This window comes from Ipomoea triloba, chromosome 9, assembly GCF_003576645.1.
Source record: "Ipomoea triloba cultivar NCNSP0323 chromosome 9, ASM357664v1".
NCBI lineage: Eukaryota > Viridiplantae > Streptophyta > Magnoliopsida > Solanales > Convolvulaceae > Ipomoea > Ipomoea triloba.
In genome coordinates, this window is record NC_044924.1 from 16,242,141 (window position 1) to 16,259,006 (window position 16,866).

At 35.9% G+C, this 16,866-nt stretch overlaps 1 protein-coding gene across 4 annotated transcripts; it reads right to left on the bottom strand.

Annotated features, from left to right (window-relative positions):
• Positions 1-12,316: 12,316 nt before the first annotated feature.
• Positions 12,317-16,640, bottom strand: LOC116030500 (putative glucose-6-phosphate 1-epimerase). 4 transcript variants are annotated; one of them, XM_031272759.1, is made up of 9 exons: positions 16,396-16,640; positions 15,680-15,965; positions 15,218-15,292; positions 14,603-14,659; positions 14,356-14,519; positions 13,947-14,081; positions 13,575-13,677; positions 13,104-13,203; positions 12,317-12,827 (listed from the first exon to the last, which is right to left on the bottom strand). In XM_031272759.1, the coding sequence occupies exons 2-9, from the start codon at positions 15,788-15,790 to the stop codon at positions 12,640-12,642; spliced, it is 933 nt and encodes a 310-aa protein (XP_031128619.1). In that variant the 5' UTR covers positions 15,791-15,965; positions 16,396-16,640; the 3' UTR covers positions 12,317-12,639. The 4 variants fall into 4 exon arrangements, with proteins under 4 accessions (XP_031128619.1, XP_031128617.1, XP_031128616.1 ...); XM_031272757.1 differs by having other exon boundaries at positions 15,680-15,969; XM_031272756.1 differs by having other exon boundaries at positions 15,680-15,993.
• Between the last annotated feature and the right edge of the window lie 226 nt (positions 16,641-16,866).

Below are 16,866 nucleotides of genomic sequence, written 5' to 3' on the forward strand. Positions count from 1 at the left end.
GGGTAACAAAATGCTTTCTACCCACTACCAAAGAATATGGTTGAATTTCAACCAAGGTATGATGCGTCTAGCCAATGACGTAAACCGTGGCGCTACTTGGGAGGCAACCCAAGGTTTTAATAATATGCTTTACATTATTGCCATGCTTTCGTTTTTAATGTTTTTGTTTTAATAAATTGCTACAATCATATGGAACCGTGTTTTGCGGACTAATTTGTAGGATTCGAGACTAGGAATTGCTTTGGAAGGGCTTAAATTGGATATAGGTATGGAAGGCAAGGCCAAAAATCAAGAAAAAACGATGCAGTGGACCTACACGAGGCTCACACGTGTGTAGTCGTGCGTGGGAACGAGGCAGTAGCCTCCCACGCATGCTCACACGCGTGTTGCCATGCGTGGGAGCGAGGCAGAGAGCTCCTACGCACGGTCACACTCGTGTGACCGGCGTGGAGGCCCCTACGGGTTTAAAACCCTTGTTCGGCCATCCCACCCTATTTTGCTCCCAAAATCAATTTTTCTCTTCTCTTCTCCACGCAAGGAAGAACCAAACTCAAGGTTTGAACATACTTTTCACTTTTTACCATTCAAAGAAGATTAAAACATCAACATCAAGGTAATCTTTCATCTTTTTGACTCTTTATCCTTGAATATTCATGAGTTTGGAAGAGTTTGAATGTGAAATTTATTCTACAATGCCTTGCATGATTTTGAATGATTTTGAATGATTAAATTGGTTATAATGCTTCATAGAACTATCCTTTGATGTTTTCTTTCATTATTGATAGTTACATTGATGGATTGTTGTATATTCTTGAACTTCAAGTGTGAACACCATTGATGAACAAATGGGTTTGTTAGATTTCTTGTTGAAATTATGAAATTGATGCTTGAATTGATGAGTAAACTTGTTGTAGAACTATTATATATCATCAATTTGATTTTTCACATGCTACATTGCCCAAATTGAATTTTCAATTTCAAAACCCTAATTTTGAATTTGGGGAAGAAGATGAAGTTGACATTTTGAAATTCTTGACTTTTGTAGTTGACTTCTTATTTGACTATCAAATTGATATATTTTATGACGAATTTATGCATGTGTGTGATAATGGAATGATTTTGTTGATATTCTTATGCTTGATTTGTCCAAAATATAGGGGAAACTATGACGAAATTTTCAAAAATTCTTAGCCCTATATGTTTGAAATCCATAATCTTGACAAGGAATTTTACACAAATATAATGGTGACTTATTCAAAGCCAATTACCATGAATGATAATTCTATAATTTGTAGGATGGGATGCTCGAAAGAAATTGCAAAGAAATCAAAGCATGATGTAGGAGAATCGAGTCGATCAAGGACACGGCAGCACACTACAGCTCAACAGGCTATATAAGAGCCAGGGTCAAGGTCACTACGACACTTGACACCCATTCAACTCGCGACAGTAGACAACTATAAAGGAAAGCAGCTTTCTGTTGGCCGTCACTTTGAGGATAATGTTTTAAGAGAATTCGGTTGTTTGGAAGAGGTAAATGGGCTTTTGAGGCACCAACAGCTCCGCTATCTGTTCTAGTGGAGAGGACCCACCTATGCACCTGTCACCTATGAATTCTTGGCGACCTTGAACATCAGGAAGGAAGTCAACGATGCAAGGGAGTCTATTTCATTCACTCTTTTCGGCAACCGCTACAGTATGTCTGTTAACACTTTGGGTGTTACACTCGGTTTTCATGATGCAACAAGCGTGTCCATGCCATATTTTAGAGATTTCAAAGAAGATTTTGATTCAGATGAAGTTGCTAGAAGATATTGGAGAAACATCACAGACAATGCCCCATACAACTCTTCGAACTTGAAAGCAAAGCTCATCACTTGGAATGCTCTAAAGGCTATCAGATTAGCCTTTGCTATAAATCTCTCTGGCCGAACCACGAATAGAAACAAGGTGTACAAGCAGGACTTATTCTACATGTGGTGCATGGAGAATGATGTCAGTATCAACATGGGCGTTCAGGCAAGGAAATGGCTCCAAACCCAACAAAAGCCAAAGGTTCAGACCGTGTTCATTGGACCTTTCGTTACTAAACTGTGCATGGGGTTGGGCCTACTGAACCAGTTGATGGGAGAGAGATCTGATGGTTGGACAGTCTCTTTTACCGTGGGTGAGTTCTTTGCTGCAGAACTAAGGCTTGGAGGTGATGATGCACCTGATCTAGAGGCTTATGATAATGACAATGAGGACGAGGAAGAGAATGAGGAGGAGAATGCTGCACAGGAGCAAGGCTCTATCCCGATGGATTGGACCTCGACACAGAGACAGCTCCATGAGGAACAAATGAATTACTGGCGTGAGCAGCACACTTGGCAGGAAGGCCACTTCACATCCATCTCAGCGAGACAAGATGTTCACACCGAGGATCTCAACCGCATGAGACAAGCGGTGGAGAATAATGATAGAAGAATTGCCGCTCTTGAAGCTCGATTTGACAGGCAATTCCATCCCTTCGGTGATGAGTGATACCTTCCTCAACTATTCTCAATCCTGACTTATTGACACTTGATTCTGAGTCCTGTGACACTGGTTACTTTGATTGATGGTCCCATTTGAACATTAGGTGCCCTATGCGCGGGGTTCCGACATTTATTTCTTTTCTATGCTTTACTTTATTTTATTGCTTTATGTTGTTTACATTTCAATTGCTTTACTTATTCGCATTTATATTTGAATAATTCTTCTTATTTACGTGCTTTATTATCTATGTTTCTGTTTTTATATTTCTATCAGCTTATAATAATTGAATAGTACTCCGAAAACCCTTTTTGTATGTTATGTCTCCGTTTCTTATAGAGCATCTATAACGGGAGCAGGCCTATGCTGGAAGCTAAAGTGTGGAAAGAGGGATGCATACTTGGTTTATCCTCTTATCCCTTTTCTAATTTTAAGCCCCATTTTGATTTTTATAGTGTGGAAATATTTTCTTTATAGCTTTGTGTATGAATACATTAGAGCTTACGATGATTAATAGGATGATGCATACCCTATATCCCAGAGCAATTTCCAAAGTGTGGAAAAGGATTTTTATTTGTATATCCTTAGAATCCCTGTTTCGTTCCTTTACCTTGTGCGTATGGAACATCGAGGACGATGTTTACTTTAAAGTGTGGAAAGGACGCACTTCGTGCTTTACATGCTTACATGCTTAGTTTAGAAGTTGAAGCTCTTGGGAATGATAAGCGGGTGCATTTGCAGTTTTGAAAAGAGAGTTATTATTTGTGTTATCTAGGGAGAATTTTGACTGGATGCCCAAAAATTTTTACTCTCAAAATATCTTTGAGGAAGTTACTTTCCGCACCCATGAGAGTGTTTAGAGCCAAATAAGTTTATATTCTTGCCTGCTTGCATGATGTTCACCTCTTATTTACGTAGGACCTTAGTCAAGGATCTCTCGAAGTGGGAGTGTGCACTCTCTAATTTGAGAAAGATAAAACTAGCAAGGCCCGGAATTGAACTAACCTTGGTAGGGCATGGGGCAAAAGGTGAGCCTAATGGTGAACTCAATGAGAAAACAAAACCCTTGAACATTAAAAAGAAAAAGGCATGAGAGGTTGACACGAGGAGAAGTCGAAAAGGCAAAAGGCCAATTACCAAAGAGTTTAAAATTGAGGGAAGCCAATTCGTTGGGTTGTGTCCAAACCATAGTCTTCGGTAAGCAAAAAGCTTTATCTGGAGTCGGTTGTTCACATAAAAAGATCCCAAGAATTGAGAAAATAGAGCTGAGGTGAGCCGCTTCGCTAGGATTTGAATACCCATTGCACTGACCTTCGGAAAAGCATGGATCTCCATGTGAAGTCGGGTGGCTCGATGACGTTATCCTAGGAAGTGAGAAGAAAGAGGGACCGCACTAAGCCAAAAGCGGTGAGTGGTCCATGCCCCTACCCTCATTTACATTTACGTTGGGCTTTGGCGTATAAGGATGGAAAATTGATTAGCTAGTGCACATCGTTCCCACTAGTAAGATCGGCTAGAGGCCCTATTTAAATAGAAGGCGAACCAAAACTTTGGAGATGCATGCTTGCGTATGGTGTGAGAAGTGTGATCCTTTGTTTTATTTGATTATCTACGAAAGGTTTTTTATTTCCCAGAAATATTTCTTGAGTTGCTGACATCTGACCAAAATCCTTTATAGATAACACAAATGATTTCTTCCGTTTCGAACAAGTCTTAGACACCCATCATTTTGATTTGCCAAAAGCTTTGTTTTGCATGAGGGAGTATCTCAGAGACTTATATGCTTAGAGAGTGAGATGTCTTGCTTGAGGACAAGCAAGAAACAAAGTGTGGAAAATTTGATAAGTCTCCGAGATACCCTTTAATCAGGCACATTTTAGGGTGTTTTATCGCGTCTATAGCATCCTTACTTGGTAAATTATGTGCATAAATGCTTGAAAATCACTAACTGATGTATAAAAGTCATTTTTAGCTTAAAAGAAGTAAATCAGGAGCCCCGGGAGCAAATAGGACCAAAAGATGAGCTTAAAAAGCAAACCTGGCAAGAACGGAGCACCGGAGGACCAAACTGGGAGGCCACACGCGTGTGAGCAAGCGTGGAAACTTTCCAGAAGCTCCCCACGCACGCTCACACGCGTGTGAGAGGCGTGGAGGCGTGATGCGCGAATTTCAGCTAGGGTTGTCATTTCGGAGACTATTTAAACCCCTTTGATGAATTTCCAGAGAAGGATTCCAGAATTTTAGTTTTCCCTTTCTCTTTGGAGAGTTTTCTCCATTTTTCTTAGCTTTCTAGGTTAGATCAATTACCATTGTAGCAAAACAACAAGCTTGGATTGAAGACCTTCTTCTATCTAGGTGATCTCTATTTCATTTCTATAATTTTAGTAATCTTATTCTTGGATTAAATTAGCTTTTACTTTCATTTCATATCATGAGTAGCTAATTTAGTCTAGGGATTTGGATTGTGTAATTGAATATTGCTTTTGTGATGATCTTATTTCTATATCTTGGATCTATGAGTTTGTGTTGATGGATTATCTATTCTTGTCTTTTGATTGTTGTTTTGACATGATCTCGTTGGATTTGGCCAATCTAGATGAGAGATTGAGCTCTTGACTCTTTCATGTCTTTGATTAGAGTTCGGATTTGAAGCTTTACACAATCAAAGTTCCTATGGACTTCTTAAGAATAGTAGGATAGTGTGTAGCTCAAGTGTTTGATAAAATTCCTCTTAGAACTTTGGATGCTTGAAGGCACTCCTAAGTCAAAGAAGCCTTAGTACACAAGGTGGAAAAGGACTAAGACAACACACTCTTGAATAGACAATATCCTAGCAATCCTAATCCATGACCTTAGACACTCCACTATGCAATATTCATGAACACTATCCAATCCCTACCCCTTTTACATATTCCCAAAATCACTTTTACTTACTACTCTCTTGCACTCAAACCAACCAATGAACTACACTCTCACTTGCAATACCACCCTTCACCACACTCAAATCCTATGCATGACTCCATCTAGTAAACTCCCGAACACTTGACACACCTCCACGTCCCTCCTTCGAGACCGACACTCGGGGAGTCACAGACTTTCCGTTTTATCATACAAATATCTTTTGACACCTCAACCCTACTAAAAACATCAATGTCATCTTTGTATCATCAAAAGACCTTTTTGTGGTTCTGGTGTTTTGTTGAATACTCTATATTGTTTCAATCTTAATGCACACTTTGATAATTTCCTTGTTTAATGTTATGAGTGAGGTTTGTGTTAAAGGAAGAGCACTGAATGAATCTTTAACTTACTTGTGGCATAAAAGGCTTGGTCATAAATCCAAATAAAGGACATTGAGACTTATTAAGGATGGAATTTTGTCTCAATTGGATTTTATTGACTGGAATGATGCATGAGTCAATTGCATAAAGGGATAGCAAGTCAGACATGTATCAAAACACTCAGCCACAAGAAGCTTGGGATTACTTGATATATACAGATATCTGTGGCTCTTTTGATAGGCAAAATCGTACTTTTATGAAAATGGTTAGGAGTATGGTTATTAATAAACTGTATATTGTCTGTTTCATTGTGAATGTATGCATTAAAGACAACAGCATACTTACTCAACAGGTTTCTTAGTAAGGTTGTTTCTAAAACACCTTATGAACTGTGGTTAGGAAGGAAACCTAGTTTGAGGTAGCTTCACATTTGGGGCTGTCAAACTAAAGTAAGGATATATAATTCGCATGAAATAAATTGGATTCCATAACCATTAGTGGTAATTTCATTGGATATCCATAAAGATTTAAAGGATACATGTTTTATTGTCCTAATCATAGTACGAGGATTGTTGAGTCTGGTAATGCTTGCTTCATTAAAAATGGCAAAGTTCGTGGGAGTGTGGGAGCTCATAATGTTGAGATTAAGGAGTCATTGATGGATCTATGTTCATCAAGTGATCCTTTCCCTGCTGTAGTTCCTATTGCTGCAAGTGCAGCCTTATGGAAATACTTTGGAACAACAACAACTAGATGCTCCAATTCCACATAAGGAAGTTATTGTAAATGAAGATGAGGTTGAAACTCAAGTTGATGATCAAGTGCAAACTCAATAGGAAGTGACATTAAGGAATATCTTTCTAAGAACTTTAAAATGAAGGATAAGGGTGAGACTTCATTTGTGATTGGAATAGAAATGTTTCATTATAGATCACAAGGGATTTTAGGTTTATCCCAGAAGGCTTACATTAATAAAGTTTAGAAAGATATAAACTGGTAAACTGCAAAGAAGGTCCTGCAATACTTACAAGGCACGAAGGACCACATGCTCACATATAGAAGGTAGAATAACCTTAAGGTTGTAGGTTTATTCAGACTCAGACTATGACGGATGTTTGGATAACAGAAACTCCATATTCTAACATATTTTCCTACTTGCTGGTGAAGCAATATTTTGGAAAAGTGAGAAGGAGACTGTCATTACTCCTTCCACTATAGAGGTAGAATTTGTAGCAAGCTTTGAGGCTACAGATTCAAATCATCATGGTTGCGCAATTTCATTCCTGGTTTGGGCATTGTTGACACTATAGCCAAATCATTGAGGATTCATTGTGATAATGCGGCAACTGTGTTCTTCTCAAATAACGACAGATATACTAAAGGTGCCAAGTACATGGATTTGAAATTTCTGTCTGTTAAGGAGAAGGTACAAAATCAAAAGATCAGAGTATCAATAGTGCATTTTGGCACCGATCTTGTGATCGCGGATCTGTTGACTAAGGCATTGGCGCCCAAAACCTTCATTGGCCATGTTGGTAAAATTGGGCATACTGGTAAAGTCCTTGTATAACGGTTAATCCTTCCATACATGTATGGATTTATGTTTGATTAGCACATTGGGTGGTTGATACTCTTAGATATCTATTCAGGTTTTGATTTTGTTATTGTTGATGTTGATCACTTATTTATGCATAATTCAGAAGTGATAACATTGGTCTTATTTAGTTAAGACATAAGGAATAAGGTTATTTCGGATTTTGACCTTATTATTATGGTTCGAATTCTTATTAACTGTGATACATGGAAGGGAGCAGGACGCTATGTCAGGCCTGTAACCGCTATGATTCAGTTAGTAAAGTTCGATGAGGTTCCGACTTTTACATTTTCATATTAAGTGAGCTCAAATTAAGGATTGAAAATGTAAAGTCATGCTTATATGAATCAAGTTGGAGAATGTTAGAAATAATTTATTCCTAACGTTGATTCATATAATAAAGGTTTCATGCTTATATGAATCAAGTGGGAGACTGTTAGAAATAATTATTTCCTAACATTGATTTATATAATAAAGGTTGTAATTCCATAAGGACTCACGTTGATGATTAGTGATGTATAAAGGCGGAATTACTGGGTGAAATTCCCTCCCTCTCATTCTGTTAAAATTTAAGTATATAAGGGTTAAAAGATGTATAATGGAAAAAGGATATGGGTTCTCCTAAAAGGAGGTTTCACATTCCTAGAGGGATTTATGTTCCTTAAAAGAAGTTTCCCATTCCTCTTTAAAGGGGTTCGCATCACATCTATAAATACCCAGGAAAACTCTAGGGATCATATGGTTTTCCAATCATAGGTTTCTAGTCTCTGAGTTTTCTAGTCTCCGTATCATCAGGAGGTGATTAAGGCATACAGATCAGAGAGGTGAAGCATTCTTGATTATTCAGGTTAGAGATTACGTCTCCAATGAAATCAAGTAAGTCTTATCTTTATTCTTGTTTTAATTAAAGATCCATAATCATGAACATTGTTTAGTTGATTAATTTGATTTACATGCGATTCATTATTATTTGTGTTTCCGCATTCAAGTTATAAACACATAAAGGTTTTAATTAACAGTCAGAATTTCTTTATCAGCTATAGCATTCACCATTTGGTTTAGCCTTGCTTTCGCTATCTTCCCTAGTGTATGCTGAGTTTGTAACTTACATAGCTTGGAACTGATCATCATTAACTTTGGTTATACCTATTGAACTTGTTTGTGGGTGTTTGTTTTCTGCTTTAGGATCTATTCCCTCTCTTTGATTTTGTGATTGGTATAATGTTTATTTGAACATTAATTCCTCATAAAATTGTCTTGCTTATGCTCGTACAATATCGTAGACGAAGGTGGACCTGCTTCTGAAATTTTAAATAATTTTTTTCTTTTACTTTTTAAAATAATAATTAAAATGATTTTTTATATATAATTTGACATTATGACATCATATTTTAAAAAAAATTAAAAGTAACCTGTAAAAAATATTATTTACACAATTTTTGAGTTTTTAATGGTCCAATTACATTTTTTTTATGATTCAATTGCACAACGTGTAAAAGTTGAATGGCCTATTTAATACTTTTTCATAAAAGTTTTGATTGAATACACCCCTTGGATCAATCTTGAATATTTAGATGAGCTAGCTAGTTTAATTCCTAAATCTTTAGTTCTTTACTCCGGGTTTCCTTACACACTTTAATTTGGAGTTAAATATTTCAAATTATAAATAAATATAACTTTATGAGCCACAAAATTAATTTCTTGAACTTAAACCGTACTTATTATGGAGTAATTTACTACATATAAATATTATTATTTTTCTTTATATAATTTTAACATGATCATCATTTTAGAGTCCTTTTCGAAATCCAAAAATGACTTCTATAAATTATTTTTTAAATTTTCAATGTTTGGTTATCAATAGAAAATGAAGTCAACAAAAAATATGCATTCTGATCAAAGAATAAATAACTCCTTTTGGTGAAAAAATGTCTTTCGAGATTTTTACTTAGGAAACATTTTCTGAATTCTTATTTTAAGCTCATTTCTTTCTCACTCTCTTTCGCTTTTTTAGTGGTGTCAAATAGGGGTGTGTTGCCTAGCCCATTTGTGTGGTTATTATTTAAATTGAATTCCGCAAGTTCATTTAAAATATTTGTCTTATTGAGTTTGGCCAAATGATAAAAATCATGGCCCATCCCATAGTCCAAAACATTTAAAAAGTTATACTATCATGTTTACTATTTATCAATTAAATTAACTAAAAATGGTGCATATATTGCCCCTCCGGTAACGACGGAGGGGCAATATATATACCGTTTTTAAAAATTGAGGGGCAATATTTATACTACTAATAATTCAGGGATGACAATGATAATTGGCATATCATGGAAGGCATAAATTACAAGTTTTCCATCAAAATATGTATTGGTCTAGACCAAACTAAACAATAAAATAGTGACTGGGCCCATAACCTTTAAAAAACCTATAGAATAATTTTTATTCTGCAATTTATTTAGTTTTTTTTTTGAAAACTAATTTATTTAGTTTATAATTATTACATATATCAATGTCTAATTAAATTTGAGTTGGGTTGGGACGCAATCGTTATATCGTGCACCACGGTGCACATAGCAATGTGCACCCTGGTCCAAAACGACGTCGTTTCAATGTTAGTGGACGCGGACGCGGACGCGAATGACTCCAAGGAATTCATTATCTATAATACACATAATCATTATCTAGAATACACAGAACGTTTGCCTGGAATACACAGAATGTTTGCCCATAATACACAGAATATTGACACAAAATACACAGAACTCATCCTCCTAACATTCGAATGCACAAACACATCACAACCTGTGTTAATAACATGAATACACAGAATTTGACACAAAATACACAGAACTCATCATCCTAAACATTCGAATGCACAAACACATCACAACATGTGTTACTAACATGAATACACAGAACGGTTGCTTAGAATACACATAATGATTACTTGGAATACATAGAACGATTACCTAGAATACACAGAATATTAACATAATTACACAGACCGGGCGAAATGGGAAACATGATTTCCAAAAAAAGGGACGTTTAGTTTACAATTCTCAAAACGACGTCGTTTACGTACGTGGTGCACATTGCTGTGTGCACCGTGGTGCACGGTATAATTCGAAACAAACAAATATAAGACTTTGATTCAGTCCAACCCACAACCTAAAATACTATCTTTTTTTTTTCTTTTTCATTTATTTAGCTCATAATTATTAATTTTGTCAATTTATGAATTTAATTTTACGGAGTAGGTTATAAGTTAAACATGACGTATTTACATTTTTTTTTATGATTAATATTAATATTTATAATTATTATTCTTTGATATCATTTTGTGCCAGGTTCACTTAACGAGACTTGACTGAAATTATTAACAATTTAATTTTTCATAACACTAAATTTAGAATGTGTATTTAGAAATTACATTTAAAAGTACAATTAAACACACAAAAATCAAAATTTATAAATTATAAAAAAATGTTAATAGAAATAAGCAAAAAAGAGAGAGTTGATTTAAACAGGAAAACAGATAAAATGGGACAAAAAGTATATTTTTTAATTTTTACTTTTCTTTAAATATAAATAATTATTATTATCATAATTAAAATAATGCATTTTAAGAAATAACTTTGTCATAATTTTTATGTTCATGCTTTTTTTTAAAAAAAAATAATCAAATAAAAAGAAATACGATTTTTAGACTTTCAACCAAACAAAAATAACTACTCCGTACTATTTAACTTTCAGCCAAGCACAACAAAATACAAATATTTTCTAAAAAATAATTCATTACCAATCTATTCCATGAACAACATATTATTAGTGATGAACACATTCGTGGAACTAAGAGTATGGCTTGTGCAATTGTTTACAGGGAGAGAAACCCATCAATTTCTTATTCATAATATACCATATTCCAAAAATAGTACGCTGTAAATAAATTACAAGAGACAAAAGAAATACAATTTTCAAACTTTTAACCAAATAAAAAATAACTACTATCTCCGTCCCATTTTAAATTTTTAGTTGTCTATTCATATTTAGCGAGGCTTATTCATAATATTCCATATTTCAAAAATAATACACTAAATAAAATACAAGAGACAAAAGAAATACAAATTTCAGACTTAACCAAACAAAAAATAACTACTCCGTACTATTTAACTTTCAGCCAAGCACAATAAAATACAAATATTTTCTAAAATATAATTCATTACCAATCCATTCCATGAACCTAACATATTATTATTGACGAACGTGTTAGTGACGAACACATTCATGGAACTAACAGGGCGTTTGGTTGAGAGGAGGGAATTAGGGTCGAAAAAAATTGTAATTCGGTGGAATTGCAATTCAATTAATAAAGTAGAAATTGAAATTACAGTGTTTGGTATGTAGAAATAGGAGTACATGGAATTGAAATGTAAGAAGTGACAAAATGACTAAAATGTCTTTATGTTGTGGTAGATGTTGTAGTAATAGTAGTAGTAGTAATAGTAGTAGTAATAATAATAATAATAAGTATAATAATAATAATAATAATAATAATAATTCTTTCAAAATAATAATAATAATAATTATTATTATTATTATTGTTATTATTATTATTATTATTACTTCAATTTTAAAAAAAAATAAGACAAAGGGTATGAGAAGAGGGACAAAATTGTCTTTACACCAACAAATTGCCCCTTATCTCCACCGAATTACAATTCATGGGGTACCTAATGAATTGCAATTCATCATTTGGCTCCAACCAAACACTGTAGTTTAAAAATTCACTGAATTGCAATTCCCTCCAAACTACATCCAACCAAACAGGCCATAATAGTATGGCTTCTGCAACTGTTTGCAGGGAGAGAAACCCATCAATTTCTTATTCATAATATTCCATATTCCAAAAATAGTACACTCTAATAAATTACAAGAGACAATGTAAATGATTCAATGACCCAGTAAATTAAAGACTCCATAACATAATAAAAGCCCTTAATAAAACATGAAACAAATGTTTACAACTAAAATAAACATGTGAAACGAAGCCGTTAACATTAAAAACCTTAGGCTTTGCTAGTCCACATTCTAATTATATATATAGATATCCCATAGAGACATGTAATACGCCTGTTTGTATTGCCATTGCTCTAATATGATACACAAAACCTAAAGATGGATACCTCCAGCAGAGCAAAGATAAAGCTTTATGCTCTGCTGCAAACTTTGGTTCTTTGGGGCATGAGGGCATCACAGATCATCACCACAAAAGGTTGAGGCTACAACCATAACCTCTACGCGGCTCGTCCACTCCTCTCCCGGCTTCAACGTGATGGGTTTCTCTATTGCTGCACCGTCGACACACAGCATCTGTTTGTACTCTTCGTCTCCAAAATCCGCCATGGCCTTCGATTTCTTCTCCCATGGATTCCACACCACTGGGAACAGGACAACACACACATGATCAATAAATGACTGCTCGGGGGTAACCCTAGCCAAGATGACTAAGGATACAAACTTGTAACCACAAGATCACGAGTTCAATCCCAGTCTTCTTGGTTTGAACCGATCAACTATGGGTAACCTAGACTGGGAGGTGTAGGCTGGTTTACCTCCTTCTGGCCCTTTACCAACTAGGGTTACAAGGCGAGGGTTACCCACACCCTCGGGCTATTTAAATGTGGTAGTGAATGTTGCAATTTAAGTATCATTACCAACATCTGGCAGTCCATCCTTCTTTATTAGGTACGTTCGCTTCCTTTCATGATCAAGCACAGCAATAGAATTTGGAGTGCTAACATAAACGCGATCGAGCTGCAAGAAGTGGAATATTTCTTATGCCACAGCCTTGATCTGAATATATAGGGTGAACCACAAAAGTATTCTTTTGGGGACTCTAGCAATTACTACCACAAATAAAACAAAGATATGAATGCTAGCCAACTGAAAGACAGATAATATGAAGTCACTGCCCAATTATGAAGAAAAGAAGTGGAAACTAAAACTTGACATATTCATGACTGGCAAGGATAATAGTTGCTGCAGAATAATGTAAAAAGTAAAAATTGATATGCAAAAGAGGATCGCGTTAGAATTCAGATAGGTAAATGAGTTTAAATGCAAATTTGCAGTGTCACATAATCACATCAAATCTTAAATGTCTCATAATGTACAATGAAATTTACCTCGCTTTCAAATGTTATTGCATCTCCTTGTTCTGTGAAGCGCTCTCTCTGACACAGATTGTCTAGATAGTCCAATGTTTCTAATCCTTCTATCCTTACTTCGCTACAAATGAATTTTATTACAAAATCCAGAAGGAAATAAGATGAGAACAGACATGACCAAATATAAAGCATGACATAGAATACTTAACAAAATGAATTTTGTGTGTTTCACTGTGCAGATGTAGAAATGTTTACTTGTATAGAAGGTACAAAGATGCATACATTGTATATTGCTTGATTTAAGTAGTCAATCCCATCTATCCAGGCAACATTTGATAAAAAGGAAGAAAGCATATGCAAATGAGGGAGAAAAAAAAAAAAAAGCCACACCTTATGTCAGAGATGGACAAGTACGTATGACAAGCAAATGAGAAACTGAATGGTTTGCCATTGATGTTTCTAACACGAGATATCACCGTTAGATTTCCATCTGATGCCAGAGAAACCCTGAGGCGGAACTCAAAACTGAAAAGTAGAAGAAAATTTCAGTCAGCAGCTATTTTGACCTGATTCTTTCTTTTCTTTTCTTTTAAGGGAATGGAAGTGTTGTTTCCATTTTCTCCTGATAGACTTCTACATATATCCTAGCTGGCCAACTGTAATTGAAATTCCAAGAATAGCCTCAAGCCTTTGTCCTCAATGACAGACTGAACTGTCAGTCCATCAGAGCTGGAGTCAACTACAAATGCTGCTAGAAGAGATAATAATAATAATAATAAATATACATTCAAAGGTATACCTATGAGGCCAGAACTTCAAATCCTCTTCTGATGGTCGTAGCAACAAGTCAATGAAAGATTTGCCATTAGCATCAAAGGTAGGCAGAGATGGAGGGTCTTTCTCAATGGTCCAAAGTTTGTTTCTCGCAAATCCATGATGCTCAAGTGAACCACCATTTCCAAACTGCAGTATTGTCAGTATAATCACATTACACCCCAGATATTTCCGCCATCATTCTACCAAAATCATCCAAAAAGGAGAATTACCTGAGGAAAACAGATAGAAATTCCTCCCCTTACAGCTTTTGGAGACTTGATGGTTGCCTGTCACAGATAGCATTTTTAACTATTCAAAATTTTGAATGACATACATATAGGACAGCTGATTAATCATTATATTTGTGCAATTTCTACTCTCAAAGCTATTAGCAGACTCAAGCATTCAATGAATTGTGGCATATATACTTGCCCACCATCCAGGAATCAATGAGCTACCCGTGTGAGCAGTTGTGGCATATATACTTCCCCCCAAAGGCCCCCACACCCCAACCCTTATCACGGTAACTGAGTGACTCAGTAGATAGGGCTAAATATGTGCGTGCACAAGGGATCTGCCTACTTTAGGCATAATCCCGGTTTGTCAAGTTTCAAACCTTGGTCTCTTTTTTCAAATACTGTCTATTGAATAAGTGAACAAAGCTCGTACGGCACTGTGGCATATATACTTGAAAGGAAAAATGATTGCACTGCAAATTGATCTATAGCACTATAAATAAAATAAAAGTACTTTCTATAAAGAGTGAAAAACTTATAGAATATTTTATTGGGATACTAAGAGCCTGATAAGGTTAATGGCTATCAAGAACTAGGGAGCATCATCACCTTGCTACTGGTGAATAGGAGTTCTTCGCCTCGATCATTCCGCCATGAAGTAATCTGTCCTCCATTCAAGCTCACCTGAACTTGAGAAAACGGTCAATCAAAAAAGGAGAACATCCATTGGGTGTCTCAAAATAACAGCTGTGAATAAGACAAGATGGCAAGAGATTGACTCTTCTAACTATATAAGGTCACGAGTTCCAATCTTGTTCTCCCTCTTGGTTTCAGCTGGTCAATAATGGGTACGTTAGACTAATTTACGTCCTCCTTGTGGTCCTGATAGGGTCCGGAGACGGGATTTGCTAACACTCAAAAGAATGGTGGGGTTTCCCTCAGTCATCCAAAAAATTTAAAAAAAAACAGCTGCAAGCAACTATTTTCCAGAATTGTTCGGAGATGCAAGACAGATTCAGTAAGACCCTAACCTCATGGGTTTAGAGAAAGAGATGAATGAGAGAAGCTTACCCTGGCAGAGGCCCCATGAGGGCTACGAAGCACAATCTGATCAATCCCATTCGAATCTTTTGTCACTTCAATCGCAGCTCTAGGATCCCAAACCGCTGCATAGTGCCCCATTTCGTAAGAACAGATCTCTTTTTCTTGCCTCTCACAAACTTCAGAGTCCTTATTGTGATGAAAGCCAGTAACGCAGTTGATAGTTGCCAAAATCTCAAAATCCGTTTGGTGAAAAACTCGTAGACGCTTTAAGGTAGATTTGCATTAATAGCTCACAGCAATGCCAGCTTTCAACCTACCTAAAAGCATCAGAATTGTCACAACTGGCAATTGCACAGAAACGCATCAGCACCATACCCAAATTCACGGAAGCCTAGCGCTAAATACTATTATTACACTTGAATATAGGCAATTAAATACTCTCTCTGCATCACAACCCGACAAACACGCAGATGTGGAGTAAGAAAACTTCAAATTCACTCTACCAAATACGGAGCGTTTGGTAAAAACGTAAAACCCCAAATTTTTGAAAAACTAAAGAACAAAAACCCGAGTGCCAAAATTCAAAAATCAGAAAGATACATTTTAACAAAAACAGATTGGATAAATGCACGACCTAGGAAAAGTCTTTCTTGAGAATACCCCGTACAAGTCAAATCTTGAGCAAAACCCAACCGCCAACGCCATAAAATAGTCTTAAACAAAAATTTTCAGGTGAAGCATACCACTTTAAGGCAAACCCGTCTTGAAGAAACCAAACAATCGAAGAAACCAGCTTTATGCAATGCATCGAGTAGAGGTCAAGTGTTTAGCAAGAAGAAGCGAATTGTGCATGAATTACCTAGAAACTAGGACTCGGAATTTGAAAATGATTAAGAAGAGAATAAATCAACGTGGTTTAGAAGACAAGAGTGCCCCAGAAACATGAGACGTTAGCAAAATTTAATGAAATATAAAAAAAAAAAAAAAAAAAAAAAAAGGAAGGGAATCTTTTCCCTAATTTTCTCGAAACAACAGGAGATGATAGGCGTCATTAGAGATACGTGCAGTACAACTTTGGTGTACAAAGCGGTCAAGATTTGAAAATGACTTTTAAAATCATGGTGGCTTTGATTTGAATGGAAGATGGGCATGAGAACTGCCATACGACATGATAAAGTGGGGCCACTTTCATGTGATCATCGCATTCCCACAAT